At 41.0% G+C, this 15852-nt stretch overlaps 1 protein-coding gene across 1 annotated transcript; it reads right to left on the bottom strand.

The window, feature by feature from the left end:
• Positions 1 to 5051: 5051 nt before the first annotated feature.
• On the bottom strand, positions 5052 to 14930 carry nt5m (5',3'-nucleotidase, mitochondrial). Its single transcript, XM_079577702.1, has 5 exons — positions 14191 to 14930; positions 12329 to 12429; positions 7635 to 7695; positions 7428 to 7542; positions 5052 to 5416 (listed from the first exon to the last, which is right to left on the bottom strand). The coding sequence occupies exons 1-5, from the start codon at positions 14476 to 14478 to the stop codon at positions 5277 to 5279; spliced, it is 705 nt and encodes a 234-aa protein (XP_079433828.1). The 5' UTR covers positions 14479 to 14930; the 3' UTR covers positions 5052 to 5276.
• Positions 14931 to 15852: the final 922 nt, after the last annotated feature.

Raw genomic sequence — 15852 nt, 5'->3', positions numbered from 1 at the left:
TGCACCTCCTGCTTTGGTGGACGGCCAAGTTACTTCATTGTCAAACCAAAAGCTGGAGTATTGTAGCCTACATCATTTATGTCCTAAATGGCTGTTAAGCTAAGAAAGGGATACTGCAAGTGTATACTGGCAAAGGAATTGACGGTATTTTTCACATTTATCCGATCTACAGCTTTATAAAATATCTTTGGGTCGCACTATATAGACCAGTGGTTCAAAGCTCATCAATTGGAAAAAGTATTGGAAAGAATATATACAGTATTTACATACATAAATAAAATAAAATATATATATACATTGGAAAAATACATTTCTTTGCTACATTATACAACTTTAAACCAGTATTTAGCCTACAGTCATTGCTAGATGTTGCTCTTGATGTAAACTTAGCTGTAAAATAATAACAAATTCCCCTGAATAGAGTAAGTATATTGTTATTGGGAGCGTCCCAAGAGATTTCCAGATCGGTAAGGGGGCCATGATGATCCGGACTTTGGGAGTGGCTGTAGTAGACTATATAGTCCACTGATTCGGTTGATTATAGATTATCCATCCATCCATCTTCTTCCACTTGTCCGTTGCCGGGTCGTGGGGGGCAGACATTGCCCAAATCACATTGCACCAGCCCCTTATGGCTCCTCCTGCAGGTGGTGGGTCCACGGAAGGACGGCCTCACGATTAACCGGGACTGTCGGTCTCTCATAAGGGGCTTCTGAACCGCTCTTTGTCTGACCCGTCACCACCACGTCCAGGATCATTCGGACACTCAAACCCCTCCACTACGTTAAGGTGGTGGTTCCAGGAGGGGTATAGATTATGTTCACCAAATTTAATTAAACTCTACATCGGACATGATGCCCGTTGACGTGGCAAATGTGGCGGCCATCTTGTGACTGTTCATCAAGGCTAATCCCTATAGCAACCCATTCAAAACCAGGAGCAACATTTGCAGTGATTCAACGGCAGAATCTGAGACACGCTCATTGTTTGGTTTATTTTTTCTAGGTCGAGGTATCTCAGTCAGGATCTGCTCATTTCTTTGAAACGTCTTGTTTTTTAGTCGTGTGGTTTCGCCATAGTATTAGCATTGCTTTCCCCATTCATTCCCAGGGTTCAGTGGTTAACATTAATTGTATCACTGTCCCATGTTCAAATATTGGTCATGTTGTGTTAAAATGTACATAAATACCGTTTTTAAATGGGAAACAAAGGTTATATTTAACACGAATAGGACTGAATGATTTGAATTTGACAGAGGAAAGTAGTTAAAGGCTAGGCATCCTATAAAACTAGAATAACATTTGAAAAACTGCAAACATATTTTCTTGCCAGATACAATGCCCGCTGGCTGCTCTGCTTTATGCCCACGACACTGTGGGCCGCCATTGCTCCGCCATTGCTGTAGTACCTCCATATCGCCGCTAGTCTCCCATTGAAAAGCATTGAAGCTTAGACACCTTAAAAACAACTTTAACGCCTGGTTTCAATTTTTTCAACACCAGACTAGGCTATATATTCCTCCTGAGATAATGCAGGGTTCGTCACAATTTATGAAACCAGGCTGGTTTTCGTAAGAAGAATTTTAGAAATCCCGTACTTAATGAGGGTCGGACTGTTAGCATTGGAGCAGCGCGAGCTACACGTCACGCAAGGGCCGAGTCTACGGTGAAGATCCCGCCCTTATGCCCTTTAAGGGAACATGCTTCGTCAGAGCTGGGGAGGGGGAGTCTGTAAATCCGCCATGATTTCCCTCACGACTGAGGTCATTATGGTAAACGGGGAGGAGTGAGCAGAAGCCGTCCATTTATATATACAGTCTATGGCCAGATATAACATAAGGTCAGTCACAGTTATCAAAGAGTTATGAAAAAATGAAAAAATTGAGAAAAACTTATGTCGAAGAAATAAGTGGCTGTTCTCGTTTGATTACATTACCGGGTGAGAAGGGCCAGTCACAAGATGGCGGCCAGTATTGCCAATAGCTCCAACGTATTACCAGGGCATTGTCCTAACTGGAGTTTCATTAAAGATCTTAATGAGGCTGAGGTGGACCTTCGGACACATCCCAAACATGGAGTGTGTAGTTCCAACCGGTGCTGGTGCTACAGGTGGACCTGACTGATGTTGCAGCAAATCTATATATTCTATATGTGGTGGTATCTGACTCCCTCTAGTGGACGCTCACAGTAGTGTCAAAAATAGGTGAGAGTAGAGTCCAGTTGCTTTGAAAAGTCCAAATCTAAATGGAGCACACACTTGTACACCCATAGATTTGGATGTGAGCACATAAGATCGAATTATTTGGTTATCTGATTTCTCCAGTTATCTGATTTCTCGGACCACGTAAACACGGCCCAGGTCAGGCCTGAGGAGAGACGAGGCCGTGGTTTTAGTCGTATTTTTCATCAAAACAAACACCCTTTATGCAACAGTCACTCGTGTGTTTTATTTCATCGAGTTGAATCAGTTCAGTAGACGTTACGGTCAGGTCCCTCCCTTGACTGCCACATACGTAACACAACTGCAGCTGGTGTGTGAAAGCCAATATACACCGTGTTATGAAACGAATCACCCAACCAGTAACAGGCCAGACGAGACACAGCGGGAACTCTCTGTAGAGGGAAAGGTGCCGGTGTTATTTGCAACGTAGTCCATTTTTATCGCAAATACATGGATGCATAAAGCTCGTTTTCTAGAGCCATGAGCGGAATAACAGACGTGACACTGTGCTGCTTCTTTGGTACGTGTTTTATAGAAATGGTTACGACATTGTACAGACAGCCGAGTACAAGGCAATGAACCCATTCAAACAACACATCTACATACGAGTCACGTGACCAAAACGGACACGCTTTCAAGTAAGCGCCTTCTCCGATCCCCCCAAAACTAAAATCTCATCAAATAAAACAATCACACTTAAAACTATGGCTTAATATATTCTATAATACTTACAATTCTTTATCTATTCCTTACTTCCCGTTTTGAAATAATTTGGCAGCACACATTGATCTTCATTTAACAGCGGATTGACCTTGTAAAACGTGACGAATTTAAACTTTTTCCAGCTTTGTTGATTTTGCTAAATATATTACGGAAACACTTGTGGTTTTGGCAACATGCTTACAGTGTTGGCGTGTGCGTCTTCCGCCTGTTTGCCCGACAGGATTCGCTGAATGCATAGATTTGTGAGGAAGAGTCATGACAAGAGATGGTTAGAGTAGCATCTGTAAAAGTGGAGTAATAACATTGTTAGGTGAGGTAGGTGAGCAATGATTTCTACACAGGATTTTTTGTTTTCCTACTGGGTTTTAGGTCAGGGGTTCCCAAAGTCACAAGGTCACACACAATGAGTGGCATTTAAGATTCAAAGATTATATTGTCAAATCATTGAATCGAAACGTTCGTTCTCTCAAGTCCTTGATGTGGAGTGAGGGGTGGAAGCACAGGGAGGGCAGGGAAGGGAGGAAGTTCAGCTTCCTGATGGCCTGGTGGATAAAACTGTTCTTCAGTCGACTGGCCCTGGCCCGTGGATTCCGCAGTCTCCTCTCTGAAGGCATTGCACTGAAGAGACTGTGTGATGGGTGCATAGGGTCCCCTTTGAGGGTGAGATGGGTGAGTGCATGTCCTTAATGGAGGGGTTTAAAGGGGTTGCATTTGGCAAAATCAACTTTTTCAAACTTTTTAAGCTGTTACGATGTTGTTCTCTCATCAAAACCAGACCTGGGGCCGTGTTTCGAAACACAAGCGCATCTTTGAGTGATCTTTGGATCTTCCCCAGTGGCTGTTCTGAGCAGCGCGGCTCTTCCTGAGATCCTATGTAATCCAGGCTACGGGGATTTTGAGTGAATATCCAGGAAGTGAAACAACTGGATACTTTGCTTAAGCTGTCTGGCATCAATATTGTATTTTCAAACCATCAAAGTGTAAAGTAGAACTAAAGATGTGTTTGAGATTAATACCAAATACCTCAAAAAGCATAATTCACCTCTTATATTTATATTTTTTGTGTGTTTTTTTCACTTAAAGGGACTATACAGAGTTTAAAAATGTTAAAATAATATATTTTCCTCCCCCGACATGTTCCAGCCATGTCCTAATGTGTAGAATGAGCTCAGTCCTGTTCACCACAACTGCCTCTAAAATCCTGCACTCCAAAAGGTGTTAATTCGGATCCGAAGTGCCGTCATGCACGAGCTTAATATAGAAGCTGCAGTTACGCATTAGACCTGAGGTGGCAGTAGGGAGTATAAAATGACGAACTTGCATCTAGCCCCTTTAAAGGCACACTGCGTAACATTTTGGCCTATACGGTACCATCAACACAAAACATGCTCTCTGACCAGCTCAACACAGAAAATGCTCTTTTTGCAGTGGATAATCAAAGACTCTGGATGAGAACCTAACCTGTTTAACTCTCAATTCTACTGACTTTAGTCGACATCTCCATGGAAACGAGCTGGAGACGCACCCACTCCCGGTAAAGTTATAGTCATGTTTTAGCAGAGGTGAAACTATCTATCGTAAAATGAATACTTGTATTTCAATTCTGTTTATTGGGTGAAATCTTACGCGGTGTGGCTTTAAATAAATATTGTTAAATCAGGTTTCAAATGTGGAAATGACAAAGTTTGGGAACCCTTGATTTCGGTCATCACTTCTCTAAAACACAGACACTCCTATATTGCTTTTTTATAATACTTCTTTTCAATATATATATTTTAACATAATTTCACTGTATAGAAAGTAAGTTAATATATATCTAAAGTTCCATTTTAGTCATGCTTTACATTTATTACTTCCATGTTAGTCTTGTTTTGGTCCTGATTTAGTATTTTTCCAAGCGTTATTTTGACAATATCACAATATTTTTTTTCTCATATTGTGCAATCCTCATTTTGTCATTCCAAGTCCACAAAAAGTCACTATTGATTCAATTCCAAAACTCCATAACTGAACTCACGACAGTACATGTGTTAGTATTGCACATTCACAAAAACGTTGAACATATGTAGAAAAGTGAAGTATGTCGTGGACAACATTACTTTGCAAAAGTAAAAAAAACATTTTTTCTGAAACATGTGTTTTAAAATCCATGCCTGGTGAATTGTTTTTGCAGGAGCTTCACCCACAGTCTTACACCCCCCTCTGGTGGTCAAAACGTGTACGACAGCGAATCCAACATTTTGACTTGAAATTCTCTTGCAAACTAAATCTGTCCCATATGGTAACGCTAGCTCGGTTTGTGATGACCGTTACCATGGCGACAAAGGAAGACTTTATTTCCGCTTGCTGTCCAGAAGGGCCCTCCAGTCGTCGTCCCAGGACAGGAGGCGCCTCAGCGGGCAGTCGTCTCCCAGGTGCTTGTTGTGGCAGGCGGTGAACAGGATGTGCTCCCAGGACGGCTCGGGCTCCACACCTGGGAGAGACAATCAGGATGTTGTCAAAGGTATTGCATCTCTTAAGGCAGGGCTAGGCAACGGCAGGCCCGGGGGCCAAATCCGGCCCTCTAGCATAGAACATTTGGCCCTCAAGAGGATTTTGAGAAATAACTTTACACAAATCAGAGGTACTTTAACCAGTAGAGTTTAACCCCTTAACCCCTGCCTTAACCAAGCACATTTTCTCCAGTTTGGCTTTACCCAAATCTAAAAAGCCTCTCGATTGGAGCTTGCAGCCTATAGGAGTAACGCCCCATTTGAAAGCTAAGACCGTCAAAACTGATCTACGATTTTTCGTAGATTGCTGCGTTGTCTTCACTTTTTGTCACTTTTTTTGATGCATGTTTGTTGCATTCTGTTGCTTTTTCATCACTTTTTTTGTCGATCCTTTGATGCTTTTTTTCCCCCAAGAAGCTTTTTAGATTTGGGAAAGGTCGAACTGGAGAAAATATGTTCGCTTAAGGCAGGGGTAGGCAACGTCAGGCCCGGGGGCCAAAACCGGCCATCATCAAACTCTGGCCCTCGAGATGATTTTGAGAAATATTATGACTCAAATCATAGATCAAATGCCTGTTAAAGTACTCTAGAAATGTGAAAAACACTGTCAATTCCTTAAAATGTCTTAGCAGAGCCCTTTTAGGCTATAATCCTAAAAGAATACTAAGAAATTGCTTAAATCTACTTGAATTAAGAGATTAAATCTAAAGATTGAGTGGATTTGGTCTGGCCTTAAAGCAGATAAAACATATTCTTGCCAATGGAACAAGCACAAGGTTTTATTCAGATTATTTTGTATAATTTCAAGTGAAAAATAAATATTTTTTACAGCAAAAGTTAATGTGTTTGATTTCCAGTGGGATTTCTATTTGTTCCATTGGCATTGGTGTTTAGATCTTAGATTAGTTCAAACCGACTCAAATTTAACATAAAAAACCCTTTATTCAAGTGATTTTAAGTTATTTATCTAATTTACGACAGACTTTTTTCCAGTATATGATGTACAACACTAGCATATGTAGAAAATTGCTTCAATTGGAGGGTCCGGCCCTTGGTCTTTTGACGATGAAGAAAACCGGCCAACCAAAGAGCAAACTTGCCCACCCCTGTCTTAAGGCTCATTCATACTTCACAAGACGCAAGAAGTTCTTGTTCTTGCACCCTGAGATGCAGAACAAAATGAAGTCACTTTTGTGAAGTATGAATGAGCCTTAAGGTTCTTCTCAAACCTTCACACTATGGGACTGGGACAATATACCGGTAATGCTTTGTGGTATATCTTGATCATGTTTTTGTCGTGATACAGGTATGTAAGTTTCGTTGTATTCTCTTCAGCGTCCTACGTGTTAACCTCTTACCACCCGCCTAAACCAAATGCATTCTGTCCTCTTTTGGCTGTGTAACACCTCATTTGAAAGCTAAGACCCACAAAACTGACCTTTTCCCTCGCGTTGTTGCTGTGTTGTGTCACCTTTTGTTTTTTTCCTTTTTTCATTTTTGTGACATTTTTGTTGAATTTTTGTCACTTTTTGGTTAAGCGTTTTGTCCCTTTTTGTCGATTTTTTGTAATAATTTTTGTTGAATTTTTGTCACATTTTGTCGCATTTTTGTCACATTTTTGTTATTTTTTTTCCGCATTTTTTTCCGCATTTTTGTTGAATTTTTGTTGAATTTTTGTCACATTTTTGTCACATTTTTGTCACATCTTTGTTGATTTTTTGTCACATCTTTGTTGATTTTTTGTCACATTTTGGGTGCTTTTTCCCCAAGAATCTTTTGGATTAGGGTAAAGCCAAACTGGAGAAAATGGGATCCGTTCCGGTGGGAGTTAAGAGGTTAATAAGCATATCGTTAAAGCAATGTTTCTATGATGATGCATTTCCGTCCGAGCTCACGGCCCTGATGCCGGATCGTCTCCGTACAGACAGTCCAGTCGTGCCTCTCCTCCCCCCTCTCTCTCAGAACAGCCTGTGTGCACACCCGTGTCCTCACCCAGAATGTCTGGCTTGTCGTCGATGAGGACGTCTCCGCTGACCACAGTCTTGTCCCGGGTCAGAATGACCTGCTCCAGAAAGTCATGTCCAAAATGTTTCTCCACCCACGCATACTGAAGAGAACAAACAAACACCACGGGCCTGCTGTTAGACGGACGGCGGGAGAAACATGACGCCGGGGAAACGCTTTTCCAGGGAGGCTTACCTTCTCACGAGGGCAGTGGTCGTAGTGCTTTATGGGGCTGGTGCAGATGAACACGTCTGTGCTGGGGAAACACAAAAAGAGAGAGGTGTTTGGGTCGTACTTAACTGAACGGCACAGTAATCCACATCTTTTGTCCCTCTGCCATCAGACTCAGGAACACTCAATAACCTGTTTATTTTAGTTAGGGGGTGCTGAGGGACAAAATTTACCCCCAAAATACTTTTTCTGTGCACAAATCCTATTTATTAACCTGTTAACCCCCGCCTGAACCGAGAGCATTTTCTCCAGTTCAGCTTTACCCAAATCCTGTAGGCCAGTGTAGCCCCTCATTTGAAAGACCCACAAAACTCAATTGATCTTTTTCCTCACATCAGATTTTTTTTCCTCACTTTTTTTGTTGGGCAGTCATCCCATTTTCGTCAAATTATTCACATTTTTTTGTCAAATTCTTATCACTTTTTCCTCCATTTTTCGTCAAATTTTTCTCGCTTTTTTGTCAAATTTTGGTTCATTTTTTGTCACTTTTTCGTCAATGTTTTCTCACTTTTTTCACATTTTCGTCCTTGTTTTCGTCTCAGTTTTGTTGCTATTTTCACACCTTTTTTTCCAGAAGCTTTTGGACTGGGGTAAAGCTGGAGAAAATGTGCTCGGTTCAGGTGGGAGTTAAGGAGTTAATATTGCCTGCAGTTCACAAACTATCCACCAGGGGGTACTGCAGCGCCCTCAGCACCCTGGGTTCCCACGGCCTTGGGAAAATGCAACAAAAAAGTGACCAAAAAGACAGCAAAAGAGCGACAAAGACAAGCTGGAAAAGCAAGCAAAAAATGTGTCGAGAAAAAAAAAAGAAACCCGGACAAAAACGTGATTAAAAGAATGATGAAAAAGCAACATAAAAACCACAAAAGAGCGACAAAAAAAAACATGATGAAAACACAACAAATACGGGATAAAAATGTGATGAAAAACTGTCGAAATCAAGAAAACAAAAACAAAAAAGTCAGATTGTGATAAGTGACTATCCTGTCTTGTACCACCAACCATGTTTCCTGGTCATTGACAGTCTTTAGGGCAATGGTTTGGATAACGATGCGTCTCTGAAAAAATGAATATACATATATATATATATACATAACACACGGCTAACAGAGATTATTGCATTGCATTGCATTGATCAGTAACGGCGTCATGAAGGCGCCTCCGTTCCTCTGGGAAAAGGATTTGTGGAAAATGTTATAGTCTGATTTTGAACATGATAAATGTTAATAAATGTTATTTAAATGAAGTGTGTGTCAATGATGATGTAAAATGTATGAATGCATGGTCACGTCCTCATCTACATTTAGAATCAGTTTTGTAATGTCAACCTGCCCAGGGACGACAGGAAAGACTGTTTGGTTAATGTTAGATTGTGCACTGTCCCAGTCTGAATAAAAAACATAAGACTTATCAAAATGACAGTGTTAAAGATGTCAAACAGAAAAATGACGAGATATTTCTTTATTCAAATATGGACATAACTTAAAGGGATATTTCAGGATTTTTGACATAGGGCCTCGTGTCCTAGTTATCCAGAGTGTTGCTGATTTCTGGAGATATTTTTTTTGTAATTCATGCAGTTCTTATATTTGAAGAGTTTCGTGGCGCTAGGCTAATGCAAGGCTAGCACATTTCTATGGTATCAGCTAGCCTGCATTAAAAACAGTCCCGCTCCACAGAGCACCTGAGGCAAATCACTTATAACACCAGACTAACCATATAAATGTCTGTGTCCATAGAGTAATTTTAACCATTTTGCATTTAAAATAACTTATATTTGAGCAGCATCAGCTTCGTGGTTGTATAACCTACGCAGCGGCGGAGTGATCTGCTAGAAAATAGTCCCTCAAAATGCGATCCTTCATGTGATGCAAGGTCAGTTATATTCCAAACATTATTCTATCGACACAGACATTTATATGGTTAGTCTGGTGTTATAAGTGATTTGCCTCAGGTGCTCTGTGGAGCGGGTCAGGCTGTTTTTAATGCAGGCTAGCTGATACCATAGACATGCGCTAGCCTTGCATTAGCCTAGCGCCACGAAACTCTTCAAATATACGTGTAAAGGCATTTTTTTCAATATATTTTTTGGCAAATTCTTTACACCTTGTGGTTAGTCGTCTGTATTCTCTGTGGCGAAGTGTTTTTTATCCGACCTATTGTTGTGAAGGGGTTTTCTTCACCAGGGAAAGAATTCCATCCACCACATTTGTCATCCATGGTCTTCTGGTGTTTTTCAGCTCACTGGTGTGTTCTTTCTTTTTTATAATGTTCCAAACTGTTGATTTAGCCACACCCAATATATTTGTCTCTCCAATGGGTTTATTTTGATTTTTCAGCCTAATGATGGCTTGCTTCATTGATAGTGGTAACTCTTCAATTTATACTGAGAATTAACCGCAACAACAAAATGCAAATATCACACATTTGAAAATGAACTCTGGACGTCTCACCTGTTCCTTATGAATCTGATAATGAGGGAAGAGCAGACATGGAACAGCTGAGCAGCCGCTACTTATGGTCCCTTAAAAAGTGGGAGGCTCACATACACATGCTTGTAATTCCTACACCGTTCATCCAATTTGGATGTAATGTGTAATGTGGTGTTTCATTTGAAATCGATTGTAGTGGTTTGTTGTAGCGGCCGGGATGAGAATCAGCACCTCCAAATCCGAGGCCATGGTTCTCCACCGGAAAAAGGTGGCTTCCCCTCTCCAGGTCGGTGGGGAGTCCTTACCTCAAGTGGAGGAGTTCAAGTATCTCGGGGTCTTGTTCACGAGTGAGGGACGGATGGAGCGTGAGATCGACAGACGGATCGGTGCGGCGTCAGCAGTGATGCGGTCGCTGTATCGGTCTGTCGTGGTGAAGAGGGAGCTGAGTCGGAGGGCAAAGCTCTCGATTTACCGATCGATCTACGTTCCCACCCTCACCTATGGTCATGAGATTTGGGTAATGACCGAAAGGACAAGATCGCGAATACAAGCGGCCGAAATGAGTTTCCTTCGCAGGGTGGCTGGGCGCACCCTCCGAGATCGGGTGAGGAGCTCAGCTACCCGGGAGGAGCTCGGAGTAGAGTCGCTGCTCCTCCACGTCGAAAGGAGCCAGCTGAGGTGGCTCGGGCATCTGTTTCGGATGCCTCCTGGTCGCCTCCCGCGGGAGGTGTTCCAGGCATGTCCTAGTGGGACAAGGCCTCGTGGAAGACCCAGGACACGGTGGTGGGACTATGTCTCCGAGCTGGCCTGGTGTCGCCTCGGGGTCCCCCCAGAACAGCTGGAGGAAGTGTGTGTGGATCGGGAAGTTTGGGCATCTCTGCTGAGACTGCTGCCCCCGCGACCCGGCCCCGGATAAAGCGGAAGAAAATGGATGGATGGATGGATGGATGTAGTGGTTTAATAGAGCCCAAAACATACAAATAGGGTCGATGGTCCTGACTGTATGTCTTTCTGTCAGTTTGAGAAGAAAATCTCCTGTAAAGTCATACCTTTCCCTTCTTATGTAAAAGTATGGGCAGACTTGAATGGTCAGACCAGCCCAGTGGTTCTCTTTATTCTGAACCCAGATTAGTAAACACAGCCAGGTGAGGACATATTTCTGTGGATTTAGTAAGAAGAAAAGGACAGAAACTGCATGAATTACAAAAAAAAAAATCTCCAGAAATCAGCAACACTCTGGATAACTAGGAAATGAGGCCCTATGTCAAAAACCCAACATCTTACCTCCTCCCCTTAAACCGAGCCCATTTTCCCCAGTTCAGGTTTACCCAAATCTAAAAGGTCACAGCCTGTAGGCCAGTGTAACGCCTCATTTGAATGGATCTTTTTCCTCGTGTTGTTGTCATCACTTTTTAATTATTTCTTTGAATTTTAATCGCTTTTTTTGTTAGATTTTTGTCCAATTCATAAGTTTTCATCACTTTTTGTAACTTTTTTGTTGCTCCTTTGAGACACTTTTCCATCACTTTCATTGCCTTTTTTATTGCTTTCTCGTCACACCTTTTTGTCCCCTTTTCATTGCTTTTTTGTCACGTTTTTGTTGCATTTTCAGTCATTTTCTTCGCCTTTTTGTTGCCATTTTCACACTTTTTTCAAGAAGCTCTTCGAGTTCGTGAGGCAAAAAATGCTCAGTTCAGGTGGGGGTTAAAGAGATTTACTTATGTGTTGAAAAAAATTGAGCAATACCCTTTTTCCCCCCAAAATGTAGATTTTACACCAGTGTGAATCAAATTTAATGCTTTTTAATGAGTTTCAAGGCCTTCATTTTGACACAATGACTCTGATGCCCTGTAGAAACCCTGGTATGGCTATTTCCATGCTCCTGCTGTGCCGTAAAGCAAATGGCTACTTATTTTCTAGACAAGACACAGGCCATCTGTATAATATTAACATTGACATTATACAACAGGAGAAATTAATATCCTGGATTCACGATTATATTTGATTTCTTTGATAATAGCAAAGCAAAAGCAAATAGCAAGAAACGACTTTTAAAACCTCTCAGGCGGAAGACGGTGAAATTACAGTCATTCTTATGTAATCACGGGCTTTAGGAAATGAAAAGGGCTTGTTCTACAGGTTGACTCACCAGAAAAGGACTTAAGTGATACCTTTCTCTTATACAATTTTTGAATGTCAAACAAGACGTAATGGACCTATACGTACTTGTCCATCTTGGCCATTTCCTTCACCGCCTCCACTCCACCAGGCAAAGGCTCCAGCTCTAAGAAGAAGTCCTTGGACTCCCATATACTTATGGCTTTCTCCTGAGGACAAGACACAAACAGTCGTTCAGAAACTGGACAAGCAAGAAAGGTGATTTCAAAACAAAGACTGGCAGATCATCTGATGTGGCAACACCCCGAATCAAGTTTGTTGTTAGTAAATGCAGCCCCATTTGTAGGCCCATATATATATTTTTTTATTTCACTCCTACTGTGATCGCAAAATAATAAGGCAAACAGGAAAGAGAAACGAAATAAAAGTTGAGGCCATTTCCTCGATTGCGTTACTTGATTACTGTGCAGCGAAACATTGGAAAGATTAGAAATATGAAAAATGAAAGAAAAAAAAACACAATTTGCCAGTTAGAAAACTCAAAATTGGTCTTAGCTTCTAAAGCTCACCTGAACTGAGCACATTTTCTCCAGTTTGGCTTTACCCAAATCTAAAAGCTTCTTGGGAAAAATGGCAACAAAAAATGAGCCTAGAGCGAAGATGAAAACACAACAAAAGAGCGACAGAAAAGTGACAAAAAATCAATGAAAAAGTGACAAAAATGAGACTAAAAAGCAATCAAAGAATAACAGAAAAGAAACAAAAGAGTGACGGAATAGGGACAAATATGCAACAATAGAGACACAAAAAAGCAACAAAAGGAATAACAGAAAGGTGATTCAAAGTGACAAAAATGTGATGAAAAATGACAAAAACATCACAAAAGAGCAACAAAAAAGCCATGAAATGTCATAAAAGGTCAGTTTAGATCAGTTTTGTAGGTCTTAGCTTTCAAATGAGGCGTTACACTGTTCTATAGGCTGTAAACTTTTAGATTTCGGTACATCTGAACTTGGGAAAATGCACTTGATTAAGACGGGTTAAGATCCAGCAGCTTTTGTGAAGCTGAAAACAAAATGTATGGATTACTGTTTTATGAAGACATTTTTAAAAAGCATAACTTATTTAATAAAAGTATATAACAAATTGGAACAAACCCAGCATTCACTAAAATCTATGACCCGAACCAGCCTGTATGTTTCACAACAGTGAGGATAGGGTTTGATCAGGAGTGTCTCTTGTCTATAACTGACCTTCGAGCCTATCACAATATTTGCTGATCGTCAAGTTATCATATGTGCAGGCTGCAGCCACTCCCAAAGTCCAACAGTCCCCCATAGATTCAAAAAATAAATAAAGTTTTTGCATAAATTTACATTGAAATCATTACAGAGGCTAATTACTGATGCAAAATAGTATAGGCCTAAAAAGACACACAAACATACCACTTCTTTTCAAACTCAAATGTCTTTGTATATGCTTGGTATGTACGCAACTTTCTGGGGTCCCCACTTTGAGAACCATGGCCTTTTGAATGAAAGCGTATTTAGCAGGTGCATGACCTTTAATTGACGTAGCGACTTGGGCTGCACATTATATCGCAAAAAATGTCATATCGAGATATTGGGTGACGCAACATCTGTATCACATGAAGCCACAATATATCGCAACATAAAGTCTTCATCTGACTGAGATCAACACATTTTTTTGCAAACTCAGCCTAAAACAAACACTGCATTTAACTTTACACAATTTTCTGAAAAATGAGTTACTTACAATTTGTAACTAACTAATTTGTAATATCGCAATAATATCGTTATCGCGATATTGCACAGTCGTATCGCATATCGCAAGTTCCATCAATATCGTTGAAATTATTTCTCAATTTAAATACAGGTTGGCTCTCGTGCGTAAAGGGGTCCTCATCTTTAGCCTTTACGCACACACACCATCGTCCACCGCGTACTTACGCATAGGTCACTCCGGAGCTGACCGTACTGCGCGGACACCCAGAAGCCTCTCCGCGCCTCCAGGGGGATGTACGGCTCGTCCGGGTACCGAGCTCGGTACTTCCTCAAGAACCCGCCCTCGAAGTCGGCGAGCACCCCGTCCATGTCAACCAGAACCCGCAGCCGCTTCCTCTTCTTACCCGAGGCGGTAGTGCCGGTGGAGGAGGACGACGACATGTTTGCGCAAATCCTCTTAAAAGGATCACGGAGAAAACTTCCGAGTAGGCGTGTTGTAGTAGAAGGCAGCATAGTTTGCGTCCAGTGCGGAGCGGATTGGGCGTGCGGGATGGAAATTGCATGGGAGTATGAATTTTAACTTCACTGGTTAAAAACGCTCATGCATACTAAAAGATTTAGTTAGGGCTAGCTAGTGGGTGTCATAGTTCTGCGGCAGGGCGCTAACTGAGAGAGGAGCTAACTTTAGCACAGGCTAGTTTAGGACAGGTCAAAAGTGACACATGTCAGGGGTGACAATGTGCTGCACAAGCCACATGCCAGGCACTTATTCTGTTACAGCCTGAAGTTACTTCTGAGGCACACAGTTATGTGGCAGCGAAAGTTAATGTCAAGAACTGCAAAAACAATAACAACAGGGAAATGCCTTTCTAGCAGCTGCACGAAGGGAAACAGCGGCAGCAGAAGAGAACAGACTGTACCGCAACTCCGACAAAGATCGTTTATGAGGAAGGAGGGTTCACACCCAAGCTGTCATATGCATTACAAAGTAATATGATGATAATAATGAAATGATGATAATAATATGGGTGTAGTGTCTTGCCCAAAGACACAACAACAACAACAACAACAACAACAACAACAACAACAACAACAACAACAACAACAACAACAATAACAACAACTACAACGTGCAAGGGTTTGAAATAAAATGTCTCTGTATATAGAACAACGAATCACTTCAAACCCACATTTATCCTACAATCATATTTTATTTTATGCTATTTCAAGCTGTAAAAATTGTTTTGATAGTGAATAATTAGTATTGGGGGATGGAGGGTTCAATAAGTGGGCTTTGATGCTCCGGTGTAAGGGTTGCTGCTAAATTGTACAAAACAGATTTTAGCCATTTGTTTTTTAATTTTCATCTGCTGAGACAATGTCATGCCATTGTCTTGTTGCTTGTTTGTCTATAACTACATGCTAAGCGGTGGAGGCATTACTTCCACGGACAGTGAATGTGACAGATAATTCTCCAGTCCACGCATTTATTATTTTTTGTGTGTATTTTTGATACAGCAACAGGTGTATGTCTTAATAAATCTATCACTGAACATGGGCGTTTAGAAAAAATAAAGATATACGAATATAAGTTTAATCATTTCACATGTATGTTCTTTCAAAGGCTTAAAAAGCGCAAACATAATGAATAAAAATTGCATGTATAGACTGTACAATTATGCAAAATAACTTTTACATGAGGAGAGAATGTTCTGTCGTTTTAGCGGATCTTTGTCAGATCCACGCTCCTCACTCGTCACTTCCGGCTTCCTCCTTATAAATATATAAACTATCATTTAAAATAGTTATTTTTGGCACCATCCATATAAGCATGAAACATGCTTAAATGTTTTATGTTTTATATTGATTGATTTATTTGGCTTATTT

This window comes from Gobius niger (assembly GCF_951799975.1).
Source record: "Gobius niger genome assembly, chromosome: 19".
NCBI lineage: Eukaryota > Metazoa > Chordata > Actinopteri > Gobiiformes > Gobiidae > Gobius > Gobius niger.
This window is presented reverse-complemented; position numbering and strand designations above follow the sequence as displayed.

What these genes read in the sequence shown, in the direction of transcription:
- nt5m (XM_079577702.1), bottom strand. Translation starts at nt 14,478, where the DNA reads ATGCTGCCTTCTACTACAACACGCCTACTCGGAAGTTTTCTCCGTGAT. An exon ending in ACCACTGCCCTCGTGAGAAG is followed by an intron (nt 7,543 to 7,634) that starts GTAAGCCTCCCT and finishes TGTTCTCTTCAG; the next exon opens with TATGCGTGGGTGGAGAAACA. An exon ending in CGACAAGCCAGACATTCTGG is followed by an intron (nt 5,417 to 7,427) that starts GTGAGGACACGG and finishes TGTCTCTCCCAG; the next exon opens with GTGTGGAGCCCGAGCCGTCC.